General features: G+C 46.2%; 1 protein-coding gene across 4 annotated transcripts in view; it reads left to right on the top strand.

Annotated features, from left to right (window-relative positions):
• The first annotated feature begins 572 nt into the window (after positions 1–572).
• The window catches only part of VCL (vinculin), an 88,191-nt gene continuing 69,224 nt past the window's right edge, over positions 573–19,539 (top strand). The window contains exon 1 of one of the 4 annotated variants that reach the window (XM_081864238.1): positions 573–1,113. In XM_081864238.1, coding sequence (XP_081720364.1) covers positions 946–1,113 — 168 coding nt within the window. In that variant the 5' untranslated portion in view covers positions 573–945. The remainder of the gene's footprint in view (positions 1,114–19,539) is intronic. The other 3 variants (XM_081864239.1, XM_081864240.1, XM_081864241.1) reach the window with 3 other exon arrangements.

Raw genomic sequence — 19,539 nt, forward strand, 5'->3', positions numbered from 1 at the left:
AAATAAACTTATTTTTTTGACTTATTGGAAGGAGTGTTGGTACTGGCAAGAACATGATCTGCCCCGGTTCTGCCCCACTCCCTGCGCTCCATGTTACTCCCAATAATTGTTTCCCTTGCACAGAAGGCTGGAATCCTCTTGCACACTTAACTTGGTCCACTAAAAGTAGTTGGAAACTCATCTTTCCAAGTAAACGCGTATGGAACCAGCCTCTGAGGCTACAAGTAAGCTATATGCTTCCGAAGGAGCCTTAAGTAGGGATAGGGATGCGCGCGGGGGATGAGGAGGGGAGGGGTCGTCCCCCGCAGTGGAATCCTCCTCCGCCCCTCTCCCCCCTCCCAAACGCCCTGGCTTTCACCATCTCCTTATATGGACTCCAGAATGTCTGACGTCACCTCCAACGCTGGGAAAACCAGTGTCGGAGCAACCAAACCTCCTTTGGGCAGGAGAGCTGGAAAGAGAAAAGGTGGAGGGAGGGGGGGGAGGAGAAGCCGAGGGCAGGGAGGACCCAGGGGGTGGAGTCGGAATGCAGATCGACGCGGGCGCTCCTCCAATGAAAGGAGGATTGGCCTTCCATCATTGGCCGAGGCGGGGAGGAGGCGGGGACAGACGGTCCCCTTCTGCCCAGGGTTGCAGGAGGAATGCAAGGGAAGGGCAGGGAACGGGTTAGGCTGCGCCGGCTGAAAAGCGCCGCCTGCCTGCAGAAGGGGCGTCAGTCAGCGCTGCCGGGCGAGGAGTTGGGAAGGCGCTGCGGGAGAGGCTGGGCGTCCGCGGAGACTTCTTCCAGGGAGCTGGGTGGGGTGGAGAAAAAGAAGAAGATAAACCTATATATATATTTTCAGCCAGTTTTGTTCCAAACCTGGGGGGAACTGCCCGCTTTTCACTCGCAGAAGTTACATAAATCTATTGCTTCTCCTCTGCACCGTCGTGGGAACCTGAGCAACCATGCCCGTCTTCCACACCCGCACGATCGAGAGTATCCTGGAGCCGGTGGCGCAGCAGATCTCCCACCTGGTCATCATGCACGAAGAGGGCGAGGTGGACGGCAAGGCCATCCCGGATCTCACCGCTCCCGTGGCCGCCGTGCAATCCGCCGTGAGCAACCTGGTCCGGGTGAGTTGAGAGAGAGACAGAGCCAGCTTGCTTGCTTGCCTGCCTGGGAGGCTCGGGATTCTTAATTTCATTGCGGAAGAAACGCGGCTCTCTTCAAATAAATGAAAACACCCACCCAAGCCTCTTGCTCTCCCAAAGCTCCCTAATGCAAAAACTGCATTAGGGAGCTTGGCTGTTTGATGGCGGAGTGTGTGTGTGTCCCAGCAAACTTCAATCGGGCCCCACCTTAAGTCCCCCTCCCCCGCAAAAAAAAAAAAAAAAGAGTGTTTAGGGAATGCAAGAAAAAGTTCTGGCAGCAACGAAGTTGTCACTGCAGGAGGAGTCTTGATTAATCCCCTTGGTGTGTTCCTGGTCTTGCCTCACTGGCTGGGAAATGGCTGAGCTGTCCCATGTTGACTTTCCAGGTTAAAAGGTCTTCTCTTCCCTCCACCCAGCAAAAAAGGAAGGAGGGAGGAAAAATTCCTTCCAAGGCTTCCTGACAAGTTTCCCCTTCTGCCTTCCTCTTCCTTATCAAACTCCCGTTTAGTCGCTTGACACACCCAAACTTGCTTTGTCCCTCTTTCAAACAACAACAAAGCAATAGTTGGTTTGTTTTTTCAAAGTTAATTTTAGTTGAGTTTAAAGTCGAACAGGGATCGTAGGGCAGCAGGCCGGGTGATTCAGAATATGATTCACAAAGCTTACGGAATCAAAAGAATACAGAGTAATAGCCGTATTTTTGATAGCAGAAGAAGCCAGGGATATAAATACCTCAACAGGACTTTAACGGGGTGCGTTAATCATAACTCTCAGAATATAACCTAAAACTATCCCTGGATAACTGTAAAGGCGCCACCTCAGAGAGTGCTAGCCAATTAAAGCAGCCAAATATATTTGAAAGCTGGAGGAGGTTATTGTTCATGTTCTTGGTTAGTGATAATACACTATTAAATCATAACCAAATAGAAATAAATTTGTCCTCTTTGTGTTGGCCTCTCAAGACCAGTAACTTACGAGTTAATTTTTCCTTAAAGAGCTGTTTCCCATAACTTGGCAGACCAGAATAGATTCATTTATAGATCTCCATGTTTTATGAAACGCTTAAAAGTAAGCCCAACAGGTATCGTTCAAAGTTATTTCTGTGAATTCCTTGCTGAAGGTAGATAGGATCTGAGTAGGTCCCAGTCCTGGGTGTGTGTTCTTCTTCTCAAACTCTGCATTTTCCTCCTCTTCTGCAAAGAGAGAATACTCCACATGCCATCTTGCATTCTCCTCCCGGCTCCCTTACTTCCTCCTCTTAGGAATGTCGGAAGCTGCTGTTATGCTGAGTTGTATCCTTTCCTTAACCTACATAGCTTAGTATTCCCTTACACTGAATCCAGGGTTTAAGACGTTGACCTCTCCCGGCCCTACTTGGAGATGTTGGGGTGGGGTGGGATGGGGTGGGAAGTCAAACCTTCTGCACATGGGCAGATGCTCTGCCGCTGAACTATGACCCTTTCCACTGTGTGCCCCCACTCCGGCTTTCTGGCAAGGCTTGCTTTTTATAGTATCATAGAATTGTAGAGTTGGAAGGGACACCAGGGGTCATCTAGCCAAACCCCGTGCAAGGCAGGAATCTTTTGCCCCCACATGGGACTTGAATCCACAACCTTGACATTTAGAGCCTCGTGCTTTACCAACTGTGCTGCACCATTTTCTGATGCCACCTCTGAATGGTGATGCCCCGGTTCCCTGACCCACCTCTTTCCTGCACGGTCTTCGCCAGCTATGACAGTGGCAATGTATTATTGGGATAATGTTTTATTGTGTTTTTGTGAAGGAGGGTTTTTTAAAAAAAGTAAAATAACAGAGGGGCGGCATCACTCTCTCGCTGTTCCCACCCCACCCCCTTTGCCCCTTAGCATTGTTACTTGATGGGGGCAGTCGGGTGGCGCTGTGGTCTAAACCACTGAGCCTCTTGGGCTTGCCGATCAGAAGGTTAGCGGTTCGAATCCCCGTGACAGGGTGAGCTCCTGTTGCTCTGTCCCAGCTCCTGCCAACCTAGTAGTTCGAAAGCACGCCAGTGCAAGTAGATAAATAGGTATCACTGTGGCAGGAAGGTAAACGGCATTTCCGTGCGCTCTGGCACCTGTCACGGTGTCCTGTTGCTCCAGAAGCAGTTTAGTCATGCTACCCACATGACCCGGAAAGCTGTCTGTGGACAAAAGCCTGAAAGCGAGATGGGTGCCGCAACCCCATAGCCGCCTTTGACTGGACTCAACCTTCCAGGGGTCCTTTACCTTTTTAGCTGATATTCAATACCAGGCCAGACTTCTAAAACTGTTGCGAATGCTGGGATGGGGGTCATTTTCTTTGAGAGCATGCTCTGCGGTGCTGAGGAATCTGGAAACAAGGGACCGACTGCACAGCTGCCCCTCCTCCCATTTCTTCCCCTGCCCTGCATGTCCCTACATTGCCCTCAGCTTTCCAACTTTCCATCCCCTCTAAATCATTGTCCTGTTCCCAAAGGAAGCCCTTGCACTTCTTCTAGTGTTGTAGTGCCTCATATTTACATCTGCTCCTACAGTAACAGTGTTGTTCCCTTCAAATCCGTCTTGACCAGCCCTTCAGCCTGACTGTTCTACCCCTTCCCCCTTCCTTAGGCCTTAGATCATAGGTAGGCAAACTAAGGCCCAGGGGCCGGATCTGGCCCAATCACCTTCTAAATCCGGTCCACGGACAGTCCGGGACTCAGCGTGCTTTTACATGAGTAGAATATGTGCTTTTATTTAAAATGCATCTCTGGGTTATTTGTGGGGCCTGACTGGTGTTTTTACATGAGTAGAATGTGTCCTTTCATTTAAAATGCATCTCTGGGTTATTTGTGGGGCATAGGAATTCGTTCATTTTTTCTTCGAAATATAGTCCGGCCCCCCACAAGGTCTGAGGGACAGTGGACCGGCCCCCTGCTGAAAAAGTTTGCTGACCTCTGCCTTAGATACTCTGAATCACCACATTCTTTTGATAAAGTTCCTATCCTTTCAGGTCCAAACAGTGCCTTTCCCCTTACTGCATCCTTAAAAAGATGTAGGAAACTCAATGGCCAGAGATAATACCCAACCAATGAATTTTCCGCAGCCAGTTAGTGGTGGCAGCAAACGGAAGATTCCCGTTTACAAACTGTTTTCCTGTGTTAGATCAGTTTCACTGTGGGTGGCTGGGTGTAGGGTACCCCCTTCGCATTCCTACTCTTTCATTGACAAGTCCTTCCCTGTCCTTATTACACCTTTCCCTTGTGATTGAGAATAAGCGACGCTGTTATGGATCCACGACATTCGTTCTATGAAGCTTACTTTAGCTACTGTTCCTTTGAAGCTTCAGTCTCTGCGACTTCTGATCTTGGCACACATTCCCCACTCTCCCTTCCAGCTTTTCCCACAGTCCCCTTCCAGGCAGATAGAAGCGAATGGCAAGTGGAACAGCTGCAGAAAACATCCCCGAATCCCAAAATATTGTATTGGACAGTCGCCAACCACCAGGGTTGGTAGGTAATATAGTGCATGTGTGTTCTCCAGTTCTCCCATTTTCTTCAGGGAGACTGTGTTGGGATCTACACACATATGAAAATGCTTTTTTAAAAAAGTGTTTTAAAAATACATTGAATTTTCCATAAGACTCACCACTGCCATCTAGTGTCACACTGTGTATTGCACTTAAAACACACTTAAAAACGTTTTATTTGCAACTGTATAGCTGAGTCCTGTGTATGTATTGTTCTTTCTCCACTTTTTTTCCATGGAGTTCATGCAGGATTCTCCCCCCGCCCCTCTATTGTTGCCCATTGAGAACTCTTGTTTCCCATTCATATACTGCCCCTGCATCCTTCATCATGCTACATATTTCACATCTTTCTCTCTGTGCATTCTTTTGCATTTAAAAGCTTTTCTCATTTAAAAAGCCCAACGATGCTTGGTGCATATTTTCAGTTCAAGCCCACACCATCTGTGTCTTCTGCAGAGTTGTAAATCCTTTCATATCGATTGGTTTTTGTGTGTGCTGTTAATTAGATGGATAGTTCAACAGCCCCAAATGCAACAGTTGCTTACAACCTCATGACACTGGAATTTGTTTTGGAATATTTTATTTATTTATTTATTTATTTATTTATTTATTTATTAATACATACCCCACCCATCTGGCTGGGTTTCCCCAGCCACTCTGGGCGGCTTCCAACAATGATTAAAAATACATTAAAATGTCAAAGATTAAAAACTTCCCTGAACAGGGCTGCCTTCAGATGTCTTCTCAAAGTCAGATAGTTGTTTATTTCCTTGACATCTGCTGGAAGGGCGTTCCACAGGGCAGGCGCCACTACCGAGAAGGCCCTCTGCCTGGTTCCCTGTAGCTTCACTTCTCACAGTGAGGGAACTGCCAGAAGGCCCTCAGCGCTGGACCTCAGTGTCCGGGCAGAACGATGGAGGTGGAGACACTCCTTCAGGTTTACTGGGCCGAGGCCGTTTAGGGCTTTAAAGGTCAACACCAACACTTTGAATTGTGCTCAGAAACGTACTGGCCACGAACTTGAATGGCTTTAAAAGAGGATCATACAAATTCCTGGAGGAGAGGGCTATCGGTGGCTGCTAGCCTATTCTCTGCCTCCACACTTGGGAGGCAGCAGTGTTCAAAAATACCAGTTGTTGGAAATCATGGAAGGGAAGAGGGGTCTTGTGCAAATGTTCTGCTCCCTGGTTTCCCGTAGGCATCTGGTCGGCCACTGTGAGACCAAGACGCTGGATTGGATTGGCCTGATCCAGCAAACCCTTCCTATGTTCTTATTTCATCTTGTCGGTATCTAAATGCCAGCAATATGGCACAGTTTGTGGATTCCGATTCTGAATATTACGCATATTTTCTATGTTTCTGTAATAGCTGGTGGTGGGTGGAGCTTGTTCCCACATTATGCTGCCAGTTACTGTTCCTTAGCGGTGAAGTGGTTAGAACTGATTTTCTTACATGCACTTTTCTCTTGCATGTGGTTGGTTTGTTGCATCTGTCGGTGCAGGGGAAACAAACCACCAACTTTCTTTGACCTGCAAGGTTCATAGCTTGTATGAGGCTGGATTGCAATGTTGCTGGCATGTTGGCAGCATTTATTTCTGAACGGATGCTGAGGTTACGTTTCACCACGATGTGTTCCGCCACTGTATCATAGCTCAGTATTGTTGATGTTCAGAAACCAGTGCTAATCTCTTGAGGGAGCCATACTGAACCAATTTCTTTCGGAAGCCAACTTTCTAAATTGCAAGTGGGGGATAAACAGGTTGGATCACTTTTCATGAATTCAAGTCCGGGAAGAAGAGCTCTTGTCACTTTTTAACCCTTTCGTTTTCTGCTTTCAAACATGCAACTTTAATGAGGTCTCTGTGCATTGGATAGCTGGGCTTGGGGCTGTTTGTTAATTGAAATTAATTCTGTGCTTCACTGCAAAATTTTAGTAAGGGGTAGGATAATGCTTTAGCTCTTGTGTTGAAAACGTCTGCTTGTGATACTCTTGTTGAAGTGTACGTGTTTGAGTGTGACAGGGTAGGATTGGATTGACCGGCTAAAAACACTTCATTCCTTCGATGTGCATGAGGAGCTGATTTAGGATAGTGCTAACAGAGCAATCCTAAGTGTGTTTAAAGGTAAAGGGACCCCTGACCATTAGGTCCAGTCGTGGCCAACTCTGGGGTTGTGGCGCTCATCTCGCTTTACTGGCCAAGGGAGCCGGCATACAGCTTCCGGGTCATGTGGCCAGCATGACTAAGCCACTTCTGGCAAACCAGAGCAGCGCACAGAAACACCATTTACCTTCCCACTGGAGCGGTACCTATTTATCTACTTGTACTTTGACGTGCTTTCGAAATGCTAGGTTGGCAGGAGCAGGGACCGAGCAACGGGAGCTCACCCCGTCACGGGGATTCGAACCCCGACCTTCTGATCGGCAAGTCCTAGGCTCTGGGTAAATTGCACTGAGCTCAGTGGGCCTTACTTCCTCTCATTTTGGGATTTCACTTATAAAGAATGTAATCTGAGTATAAGTTCAAAACTCACACCAGCCATGATTTTGCTAAGGGCCAAAGCAAACCAATATAGTGGTATCTTGGTTTGCATATGTTTTGGATTACAAAAATGTCAAACCTGGAAGTGTGTGTCCCAGTTTGCAACCTTTTTTTGGATTACAACCCATTTTTGGGGGGATTACGAACAAATTGTTTTGGGAGGCCCCATTGGCGAAAGCGCGCCTTGGGTTACAACCTGTTTTGGTTTACAAACGGACCTCCGGAATGGATTATGGTTGTAAACCAAGGTACCACTGTATTTGCAAACACTCTTGTTACATGACAGTATCCTATTATACAAGTACAGCCACCTTTAAACTATTGCCCTCCAACAGTTGTTGGACTTCCATGATCCCTGACCATTGGCCACGCTGGCTTGGGCTGATGGGAGTTGTAGTCCAACAGCATCCGTATGGCACCAGGTTGGGAAAAGATGTGCAAGGCTATTTGAAGAATTGCTTTGAGGGGTTTTTTGGGGGGAGGGGAGGATATATCAGTGATATATAAAAGTTGTTTAATTGCAACATTGAATTTGGCACACACCCCCTTTTAAAGAATAAATAAATCATGTTTTAATCTGAACTAAGGTCAAAGACATATGCACATGTATGTGCAAACTGATGTAAAATTAACTACTTTCTCTTTATTTTCTTGATGGTAGGTGTGTTTTCGGCATTTACTCCAACGTTTGCTAAGTGTGGAGTTTCCCTTGTGGTAGTGCTTCAGGGCATAAAGTAGCATTTATTATTTACGATGACTGAAATCTGAGATGTGGAATTTCATTTGAAGGGGAATGCAGTTGAGTTAGGAAATTAAACCTAAGAGAATGACAATAAAAACTGGAACATATCACTTTTGCGACACATCACATGTTGTTTAAATTCAGTTTTGAACTTCTGATATGGGTGTTCTGCCAAATGTAGTGCATCTTGATTTAAAAACTAAAATCAGAGTTCCAAACTATTGCTCTTTTCATTTAGGTCTGATTGTTTAGCACGAAGGGACGCAGGTGGCGCTGTGGTCTAAATCACTGAGCCTCTTGGGATTGCCTATCAGAAGGTCGCGGTTCTAATCCCCGCGACTGGGTGAGCTCCCGTTGCTTGATCCCTGCTCCTGCCAACCTAGCAGTTCGAAAGCACATCAAAGTGCAAGTAGACAAATAGGTACCGCTCTGGTGGGAAGGTGAACAGTGTTTCCGTGCGCTTCTCTGGTTTCGCCAGAAGCAACTTAGTCATGCTGGTCATATGACCCGGAAGCTGTCTGTGGACAAACGCCAGCTCCCGTGGCCTATAGAGCGAGATGAGCGTGCAACCTCAGAGTCGTCCGCGACTGGACCTAACGGTCAGGGGTACCTTTACCTATACCTTTATTTAGCACGAAGATGGTGGCAGTCGTGAATGTGCTTCATTCTTTTCCCCCTTAGACGATGTTGTTGGACTATAACTCACTTTGACATGAATCTTAATTTTAGAGGTCAGGAACCTGAAATCCTGTATGAAATGAATGCGGTAATCTTGTATGCATTCTTGCGTGGGATGGGATAGTTGCACTTATTAAAAGGTTTGGGGCACGTTGGCTATGCTAGTCAGATTTAGTGAGGAAATACCATACAGCCATCAACTGTGTAATCCTATACACTACAAGTCCAATTGCATTTAATGGAGCTTACTCCCTGTAAGTAAGTGGTTAGCGCTAGATCTCTCTTTAAAAAATGGTTGTACTTTGTTCATAAATTATAATTGGCAGGCTGGATGAGATTCAAAGCAGCAGTTGTTTGCACACATGGGCTCGTCTATTTCCTTTTACCAGAAGTAATTCTATATACCTTCTGAACCCCAGCAGTCCTGCAAGCTTGCCCCCCTCCTTGAGGATGTTGTTGGAAGGAAGTACGGTATTTTTTGCTCTATAAGACTCACTTTTTCCCTCCTAAAAAGTAAGGGGAAATGTGTGTGTATCTTATGGAGCTAATGCAGGCTGTGCAGCTATCACAGAAGCCAGAACAGCAAGAGGGATCACTGCTTTCACTGCGCAGCGACCCCTCTTGCTGTTCTGGCTTCTGAGATTCAGAATATTTTTTTTCTTGTTTTCCTCCTCCAAAAACTAGGTGCGTCTTGTGATCTGGTGCATCTTATAGAGCGAAAAATACGGTATGCTGTTCCATTGCCTGTCTTGAAGTACAAGTCTACCAGTCTGATGAGCTTTGGTACATGCCATGGGGCTGGGGCACCATGCCATCCTTTGCTTTGGGTAGCAAAATGTCTTGGGCCAACCTTGATTAGTCCTGCTAGCTAGAGCTGATGGGAGCTGAAGTCCAACAGCACCCTGAAGGCCACAGGTAAGCTACCTTTGCTTCGTCTTATAGAGTGAAAAATATGGTATTCTCCTCCCTCCTCTGTGTTTGCAAGGAACTGCTTTCCATTCATGCGTGGGGAGGGTCAGGTGGGGTGTGTGTTGCTCCCAGCAATGATATAACTTGTCCGTATTCTGTAGATTTGATACTGCTCTTTAAATCTTCTGGAATTAGTGATTGGCTGGCAGTGTTAACCTTATTGATTATGTCACCGTTTTGAAGAGCTTGCATTGGAACTGACCTCTGCCTGTGTATCCAGAAGTCGTCAAAAGAATGTTTTGGGGTGCGTCCAATTTCTAAACCACTTCAGACAGCCTTACTTCAGCGACTCTTCTTAACTAGTACGCTGTTCAGAGCAGTGGTCCTGTTCTTGAACAAGCAGCTGCTTTAAAGGAAAACGGATGTCTCTTCCGCTGAATGTGGCTTCTTTCAGAGGGAGAAGGTTCTAGTAAATTAGTGTTTCCCTCGGCAAGTCCTTGATCATAAACAAGTGGAAGAAAATTTAATTACTTACCCTAATTGTCTCTTTGCGGCAGCTGGAATAATACAGCCTCTGGAGGGAAAGGGAGAAGTCTCTCTTCTTTAGCAGCCAGGAGGGAAGTTCTGCTCCCAGGACAAAGGCCTTCTGGAGCAATAGCAATTGTTGCTTCACCACCAATAACATAGATGTAGCTCTGTCGCCAAACTCCTCCAGAGGCAGTGATCTCTTCCTCTTCTTCCCCCTTCCCCAGAGCTGACATGACATCAGTATCCATGCTTGTTTAATCATATGTTTTCCATGTTCTGGATTAAAGCAGGTGGTGGCTTCCAATTTTTACATAAATAAGGGTGGGGAGGCGAGGGGAGCTGAACTTTCCCCTGCCTTGCATTCCTGCGTTCTGTTGTCACTGGTACTCCGCTCCCCAGTTTGGTACACTTCTTATGTTGGAACCACACAGAGATAAAACAGGCTGGTGGGGGAGAGTTTGGATCTCCTCGCCCGCACTGCTTCATATCAAAGAAGAATCAAAGAAAGGAAGGGATCCTGAGGGTCATCTAGCCCAACCCCCTGCGATGCAGGAATCTCAGATGCAGGGCTAATAAATGGAGCCACCCCTATTGTATCTAGTTTGGCTCTCAGAGACTTTGCCACCATGCTGCTGCAATATTTTAAATTTTAGACCCTTCTGTCAAGGGAAACGTTGGGCTTTGCTGGATTTCAAGGCAGTACTGGGCTTCAGCCCAGTATACCTGAAGGAGCGTCTCCACCCCCATCGTTCAGCCCGGCCGTTGAGGTCCAGCTCTGAGGGCCTTCTGGTGGTTCCCTCCCTGTGAGAAGTGAGGTTACAGGGAACCAGGCAGAGGGCCTTCTCGGTAGTGGCACCCGCCCTGTGGAACGCCCTCCCATCAGATGTCAAGGAAATAAATAGCTATCTGACTTTTAGAAGACATCTGAAGGCAACCCTGTTTAGGGAAGTTTTTAATGTCTGGTTTTTATTGCTTTTTTATTAGTAGTATCATTAATTCTGTTGGGAGCTTCCCAGAGTGGCTGGGGAAATCCAGCCAGATGGGTGGGCTATAAATAAAAAATCATTATTATTATTATTATTATTATTATTATTATTATTATTATTATATTTTATAGTACAGTGGTGCCCCGCAAGACGAATGCCTCGCAAGACGAAAAACCCGCTAGACGAAAGGGTTTTCCGTTTTTCGAGGCGCTTCGCAAGACGAATTTCTCTATGGGCTTGCTTCGCAAGACGAAAACGTCTTGCGAGTCTTGCAATTTTTTCCGCTCCCCCCCTTTTTCTAAGCTGCTAATAGCCGCTAAGCCGCTAATAGGGTTGCTTCGCAAGACGAAAAAACCGCAAGACAAAGAGACTTGCGGAACGGATTCTTTTTGTCTTGCGAGGCACCACTGTATAATGTTCCCAGTTGGGAGCACATGAGCGCCATACAGGCTCATGCACTCTTGTCCACCTGCCTTTTAATTGCTTTGAGAAATATTCTGCACCAAAGCGCCAACTCTTAAAAGAGATGTGTGTACTCTTCAACTCAGATCACTGTTTCACTGAGTCCAACACTTCTCTGAAAAAGTAGCTGTTATCAGGAAGTAATCTAAAAATAAGCCCGATAATGTTGAGAAGGGTCTGGTCATGATCTTTCGGATTTATAATTATAGCTGTCCAAGGACCGTGTGAGTACATGTTTCTAGTAGTTATTAAAAGTACGGCAGATGATTAATGTTGCCATACTGATCTTGTCTATTTGCTCTGATGTAAAGGGTGTGGCTCCTGTTATAGAGTGGCCCTTGGCCATGTTAAAGGAATCAAAGCATGATTCGGGGCTTCGGCCTATTTGAAGTGTGATTTCCTGAGGCTGACTTTAACTGTGGTTAGCAAACTTAACTCTGAATAACATTAACCCCGATTCCTTAACCAGGGCTTGCTAACTAGTTCTTAAGGCCTTGTTAACACAGAACTTTCATTAGTGTGATTCGTAACTATTGGTTCCAGTCAGTGTTAGAAATTAGCCAGGCGCCAGGTGCATTTTGCGACTGGTGTGGGTCCAGTTGCGACCATGTGGAGATCTCTGGATGCCAGCTTGGTCAACCTGACGGCTCCATCTGGCTGGCCCCTCCAGCTTTCTTAATCAGGTTATGTATTACATTTATATATGGTTCCACCCTACCCCTACAGCAACTCTGTGAGGTAGGTTACGAGGCAGTGACTGAGCTTCATGACTGAGTGAGGACTTGAACCCTGATCTCCCAGGTCCTAGTCTGACACTCTAATCCATGGGTAGGCAAACTAAGGCCCGGGGGCTGGATCCGGCCCAATGCCTTCTAAATCTGGGCCGCAGACGGTCTGGGAATCAGCGTGTTTTTACATGAGTAGAATGTATGCTTTTATTTAAAATGCATCTCTAGATTATTTGTGGGGCATAGGAATTTGTTCATATATATTTCCCCCCAAAATATAGTCTGCCCCCCCCCACAAAATCTGGGGGACAGTGGACTGGCCCCCTGCTGAAAAAGTTTGCTGACCCCTGCTCTAACCCATGGGTAGGCAAACTAAGGCCCGGGGGCCAGATCCGGCCCAATCACCTTCTAAATCCGACGCATGGGCGGTCTGGGAATCAGCGTGTTTTTACATAAGTAGAATGTGTGCTTTTATTTAAAATGCATCTCTGGGTTTTTTGTGGGGCATAGGAGTTCATTCTCCCCCCCCAAAAAAAAAATATATAGTCCAGCCCCCCACAAGGTCTGAGGGACAGTGGACCGGCCCCCTGCTGAAAAAATTTGCTGACCCCTGCTCTAACCCATGGGTAGGCAAACTAAGGCCCGGGGTCCAGATCCGGCCCAATCACCTTCTAAATCCGACTCATGGGCGGTCTGGGAATCAGCGTGTTTTTACATAAGTAGAATGTGTGCTTTTATTTAAAATGCATCTCTGGGTTTTTTGTGGGGCATAGGAGTTCATTCTCCCCCCCCAAAAAAATATATAGTCCAGCCCCCCACAAGGTCTGAGGGACAGTGGACTGGCCCCCTGCTGAAAAGGTTTGCTGACCCCTGCTAACCACTACACCACCCTGGCTTCCTGGAGTACTTCTGCTATGGGGCAGCTGTATGAATTATGTAGATAAATAAATATGGAGAAAGCAAATTGTCACTTAGAGAAGGATCTGAAATATTTTCTTTGAAGCTTGAATTCGCTTTATTCTGGATTGTTTTATTTGATGTTTCAATGTGGTATAAACCGCTTTGGGGTGTTCTCTTTAAAATATAAAGTGGTATAAGCAATCCCTGGAATTGGTTCACCACCTTGCCTAGAAAGGGAATTTTGGGGGCTGGCTTGAAATCTTCCAGTACCGTGCAATTTAGAGAGGGCTAATTCACTGAAGATCTTAACAATGGCTTCCTTCAGACTCCTTGGTACAATGTATTATGTCGAGGAAACGTTCTGCGCTTTTTCAGCCCTCTTGGCCAAGTCTCTTCCGGCTGCTTTGAGCAAGTCAGTGAGGTCAAATGCCAAATGCCGAGCTGGGTGACCTCAGCCATCCATGGGATCAGTCCACACCCTCGGGCTGTATGAATTTTACGCAGTCTATTTTTGGTTATCAGTCCTAGTTTGAGGCTAAATCTTGTTGAGAGTTAATGAAACCATTAAGGAAATTGCAATTGCTCTGCATCTGTTGAGTCGTAAAGGATTTGCTCTACGTCAGAGGTCAGCAACCTTTTTCAGCCGTGGGCCGGTCCACCGTCACTCAGAGCATGTGGTGGGCTGGACTATATTTTTTGGGGGGAAATGAATGAATTCCTATGCCCCACAAATAACCCAGAGATACATTTTAAATAAAAGGACATGTTCTACTCATGTAAAAACATGCTGATTCCCGGACCATCTGCGGGCCAGATTGAGAAGGTGATTTGGGCCGCATCTGGCCCACGGGCCTTAGGTTGCCTACCCCTGCTCTACGTGGAACTGGGCTTTGTGGAAGCAGAAGCCAATGCTATACTGCAAGCTTACTCCAAACTCTTTGCTATGCGAGTTCAGCTGAACAATTCAATAATGCTTCGGTCTTTAAACTCCTTTTGTTTCTCTGTAAGGCTGTCATCAACGCTCCTTCTGGCTTACTATTTTTGTAATTGTGAATCTTGACCGTGGTTCCTGCTGTGGGAAAATAACCTTTGCATCCATGCTAGGACATTCTTAACATGGCTGAAAGCAAAGTTTATGCAAGTCTGTCTGGTTGTTGTTATATTCCGGAAATGCCTGGCAAATGAGCTGATTGGTTGATAGACTCAAAAAAATGTCTCAATTATGGGTTCATGTGTTTTGAATTTGAGAAGTCATTAATGGGAGTCTACACTTGCTGCTAAACTTCTTGTAGCTAAAATAGTGGAGAACTCCTTAATATAGACCTTTTTTTGAAGCATGGTTGTCATGGGAGAGAAATACTGTTAAAAAAATAAAAAATTAAATTAATGGAGATCATGAGGCAAAGGATGAGGCACTTGATTATTCCACAAACTGCACTCAAATGTTCTAGGAGAATAGTTTCTGTGAATTGGTAACTAAATGCGATGGACTGCATTTATGCCAAAAGATATGATCTGTTGCTTTTACCCCAATAAGTATTGTTACTGGTAGTTAACTGTACACAAGAGTACTCTCTGCAGAAAGCAAGCAATATGTAAAAATCATTATTTCTGTGAGGAAATATTGTGGCATTCGTTCTGGGCCAGCTGGGCTTCTTGCTTAGTCTTGCACCCTAATACTTGTGGGGTATTGCACACAAGCCCCCTAAGCAGCACTTGTGGTTTTAAAACCAGAGGGAAGGAACGCATTAGCCACAGAATGTGGCTTCTCTTCCACCTTAAAACAGTCAGTTAACATACCTGTGGGTTACCTTACCTGCAGAGTGCACTTAAGCATGTGCTTTCCCCCATTCATAGTGGCTTCATTATAGGATGTAATTGCATTTGCTGATTTTGCAAAAGCCCGTCATGGGAAGGCTGCACACTGGAGGGTGGGAAGATTTATTTGTGGCATTAGTGGTTAATAGCGTGTTCTTCTTCAGAGGCAATTAATCTCTGCAAGTATCTGTATAGTTGAGTTAGCAGTTTCCCCCCCACAGCTAGGCTACTTCTGTAAGGAAGTTCCTTCATTCGCAGAGCTCATGTTGGCTTGCTGCAAAATCTAGGTGTTTGCATCACTAGCTGTGACACATGTATTAGTGTTGCATAGAACTTTGTGGGCCAATCCTTGTTTGTGATGGAGATTGTTGAGTGTTGTAAGCCTCCTGTGGGATTCACAAATTCCAGCTGGCCTTGGTAGCCGGCGATTTTCTGCTAGGCAGTGGTGAAATCCAGTTCCGCCATGATTCTCTGACAAAGGCAAGGCTGCAGTTATTATCGAGTTATGCTACTGCTTTGATTTGTAGAACAACAACTAAAGGTTTATTAAGTCGTCTGTTGTGTGTGTCCCCTGTCCACAATTTTCAGGTGGGGCATGGTGGGGCATTTGAGAACTGCTGCTTCTGTCAGCTTCCTCCATCTCCCATTTTTATAAATTTGCCCTGATGATCCAAGCAATGATACACATTAAGGTCTTCCTGAGCTTCATCATGATCACCTCCTTTGCTCCTGCCAGAGAGGAGGGAAGGAAAATTAGCCAGAGTTGGGAAAGGTAGATGCTACACCATCTCCCGCTTGGACTACTGCAATGTGCTCTACGTGGGGCTACCTTTGAAGGTGACCCGGAAACTGCAATTAATCCAGAATGCGGCAGCTAGACTTGTGACTGGGAGTGGCTGCCGGGACCACATAATACCGGTTCTGAGAGTTCTGCATTGGCTCCCAGTACGTTTCCGAGCACAATTCAAAGTGTTGGTGCTGATCTTTAAAGCCCTAAATGGCCTCGGTCCTGTATACAGTGGTACCTCGCAAGAAGAATGCCTCGTAAGACAAAAAACTCGCAAAACAAAAGAGTTTTTCGTTTTTTTGAGTTGCTTCGCAAGGCGGATTTCCCTATGGGCTTGCTTCGCAAGATGAAAATGTCTTGCAAGTTTGTTTCCTTTTTCTTGCAAGTTTGTTTCCTTTTTCTTAAAACTGTGCATTCACTTCGAGGAGCAACTCACAGCACGCGGTGTGGTAGCCTTTTTTGAGTTTTTTGAAGACTTTGGTGATTTTTGAAGCTTTTCCAAAGTCCGTGCTTCGCAAGACGAAAAAATCGCAAGACGAAAAAACTCGCGAAACGAATTAATTTCGTAGTGCGAGGCACCACTGTACCTAAAGGAGCATCTTCACCCCCATCGTTCAGCCCAGACACTGAGATCCAGCACCGAGGGCCTTCTGGTGGTTCCCTCATTGCGAGAAGTAAGGTTACAGGGAACCAGACAGAGGGCCTTCTCGGTAGTGGCGCCCACACTGTGGAACACCCTCCCTTCAGATGTGAAGGAAATAAGCAGCTACCCTATCTTTAAAAGACATCTGAAGGCAGCCCTGTTTAGGGAAGTTTTTAATATTTAACACTGTATTGTTTTTAATACTTGATTGGGAGCCGCCCAGAGTGGCTGGGGAAACTCAGCCAGATGGTCGGGGTATAAATAATAAATTTATTCTTATCATCATCATCTATGGCGAGTGAGTGCATTTGTTGATTCCTGAGAGTTTATTTTTTAAAAATGCTACTTTTTTCAGATCTTAGCTTTAGGGTGCAAAGGCCACAGAGCTAATTTAGATGTTGTGAAAATATTCATCTTGAACTTGCTCATTTTCAACTTCCAGAGTCGGGGAGGAAGGTGTCCTTTCCTGGAAAATGTGCAGAAACTAGCAGTTCTTCAGAGTTAAGCTGTAGATAACAAGTTGCAGATTACATTGTGGCAGCTGTTTGCCACCAACCTGCAAACGTTTCCCGTTCCATGAGCTACAAATGCTAAAATGAATATAGAGATAGTTTGTTTCAGTGTTGTGACTTCAAGAATGAAACTTATTTAGGCATAATATCCGAAAACATTGCTCACAGAGTAAAAACAGAAATGAGCCTTCAAGACCTTCCAAAAACCTTGCAATGTAGTCACTCATCAGAGGTCTACGGGAAGTGTGCTTCAAAGCTGTGAGGCCACCATGCCGAAGTTCTTGTCCCTCCTGACCAGCAACATTACATCTCTGTGACACAGTGGCTCAGTATGTTTTGCTGTTAACCAGAAGGTTGGTAGTTCGAGCCCGCCCAGGGACAACTGTGGGCAGGATTCCTGCACTGCAGGGGTTGGGCTTGATGACCCTTGAGGTCCCTTCCAACTCTACAATTCAACAACAACAACAACAACAATTTATTATTTATACCCCGCCCATCTGGCTGGGTTTCCCCAGGCACTCTGGGCGGCTCCCAACAAAATATTAAAAATACAATAAAACAGCAGACATTAAAAACTTCCCTAAACAGGGCTGCCTTAAGATGTCTTCGAAAAGTCAGATAGTTGTTTATTTCCTTGACATCTGATGGGAGGGCTTTCCACAGGGCGGGTGCCACTACCGACAAGGCCCTCTGCCTGGTTCCCTGTAACCTCCCTTCTCGCAGGAAGGGAACCACCAGGAGGCCCTCGGAGCTGAACCTCAGTGTCCGGGCAGAACAATGGGGGTGGAGACTCTGCTTCAGGTATAGTGGGCCGAGGTCGTTTAGGGCTTTAAAGTTCAGCAGCACCGACACTTTGAATTGCACTCAGAAGCATACCTGGAGCCAATGTAGGTCTTTCAGGAGCAGTGTTATGTTGTCTCGGCATCCACTCCCAGTTACCAATCTAGCTGCCGCATTCTGGATTAATTGCAGTTTCTGGGTTCAAAGGTAGTCCCACGTAGAGCTTCCCCCGACCCCAGCCCCCAGAACAGGTCCAGGAGCGGCGGCAAGATTGCATGCAACCTCCCCGCTGTTCCCGGAGCTTGCGGGGCTGGGGACGGGGGAAGCCTGAGCCCGGCGGGAACTCCTGCCGCGCTCAGAAGGCTTGCGGATAGCTGCCTGAAGCCCGGGGAGTGAGAGGGGTCGGTGCTCACCAACCCCTCTCGCTCTCCAGGCTTCAGCGAAAGCCTGCATTCACTCCATAGGACACACACACATTTCCCCTTCATTTTTGGAGGGGAAAAAGTGCGCCCTATAGAGCGAAAAATACGGTAACATCAGAATAACCTGCAAGTTACATGAAGTGCTGATCTAGTGTGGGGCAGTGAAGAGAATTAAAAGCCCCATTCCCCAACATCTCTTCTCCAATGAAATTAATACACACCCACCCCACAGTGCCACTTTGCATTAAGGAAAAAGACATGGGATTCAGCCACAGGCCTCGCTTTTCGTGTGTGGTTTGGCTCTTGGATTCTCAATCTGGCTGCTCTGCAGGTTTTTCCTCCTTCATCTTAAGCGCTGAATAGATTGAGGCTGTCTGGAGACACTGCAGCTGTTCTCTCGCTTCACTGTCCGTTTTCTTCTCAGGGCCAGATCTTCTCTCTTGTCCTGATGAATAGGCTGCAGTAAATTTGATGGGGGATTCCAGAGTTGTCTGTCTGCCTGCCTGCCTGCCTGCTACAAAGTGGTTCAGTTCAACTCTGCTCTGCCAACAGTGTAAATCTTTGTTCTCTGGGCTAGCAGTATTGGCAGGATGCAGGAGAAACTGATGGAGACACTTGAAAGAGCCAGGCATCCATTGAGGACAATTTCCTTGTAAGGATCTGATGGGAATAAGCCTCCCCCCCTCTCTCACACACACGGCTTAGTTTCAGCTTCTGAGTGGGGAGTGATATAATCCAGTATTTTTGACAGTCTAGGTAAGGTTGTTGACAGTCACATAATAAATCTAAGTGACAGATGGGCTGTAAAAATGCCAGTGGGGGGGGGAGGGAGAATGTAATTAAACCACTATGTGGGGAGATGCTTTGCTTTTTGACACAATAATTAATCTGTTTTTACATTAACAGTATCGGAATGTCACCTTGAGCTAATGGTTTGCCAGTGGAGAAGAGGCATCAAAGTGCAGGGCTAGGGCAGAAATTCTGTTTTTTTGTTTTTAATTTTCCTGCCTTCCACTTCCTTTGTGTTGCAATTTCTGTGTGCTGCTGTGGGGGGTCCCCAGTTAGGAACTATTTAATGTTCCTTATTGGGTAAAGCTAGGAAGTTTACTAGCACACAATTCCTAAAGGCTATCAAAACTGGAAAGGGTGAGAATTATTAGCAGGCATCTGCCTGTAATGTTGCAGATCACTATGTGGCCCAAATTCTGCTGATGGGTTTGAGGTTGGAGCATTGCATTACCAGATCATGGATGCGCTAGGGAATTCTGTGTAAATTCCGGGTAGTAGTTTGAGTTGACAGTGGAAAAATATAGATACATTCTGATTTAGCTGTTTTTGAACCTGTGAAATGGGCACACAAGTAACACTGTTAAAAATATTTATATTGTGTTGTGCATGTGACAGTGTGGCTCACACACTGACTGTCTGGACCAGGGGTCAGTAAACTTTTTCAGCAGGGGGGCGGTCCA

The sequence above is a fragment of the Podarcis erhardii genome, assembly GCF_964252035.2.
Source record: "Podarcis erhardii genome assembly, chromosome: 5".
In the NCBI taxonomy this organism is placed as follows: Eukaryota; Metazoa; Chordata; class Lepidosauria; order Squamata; family Lacertidae; genus Podarcis; species Podarcis erhardii.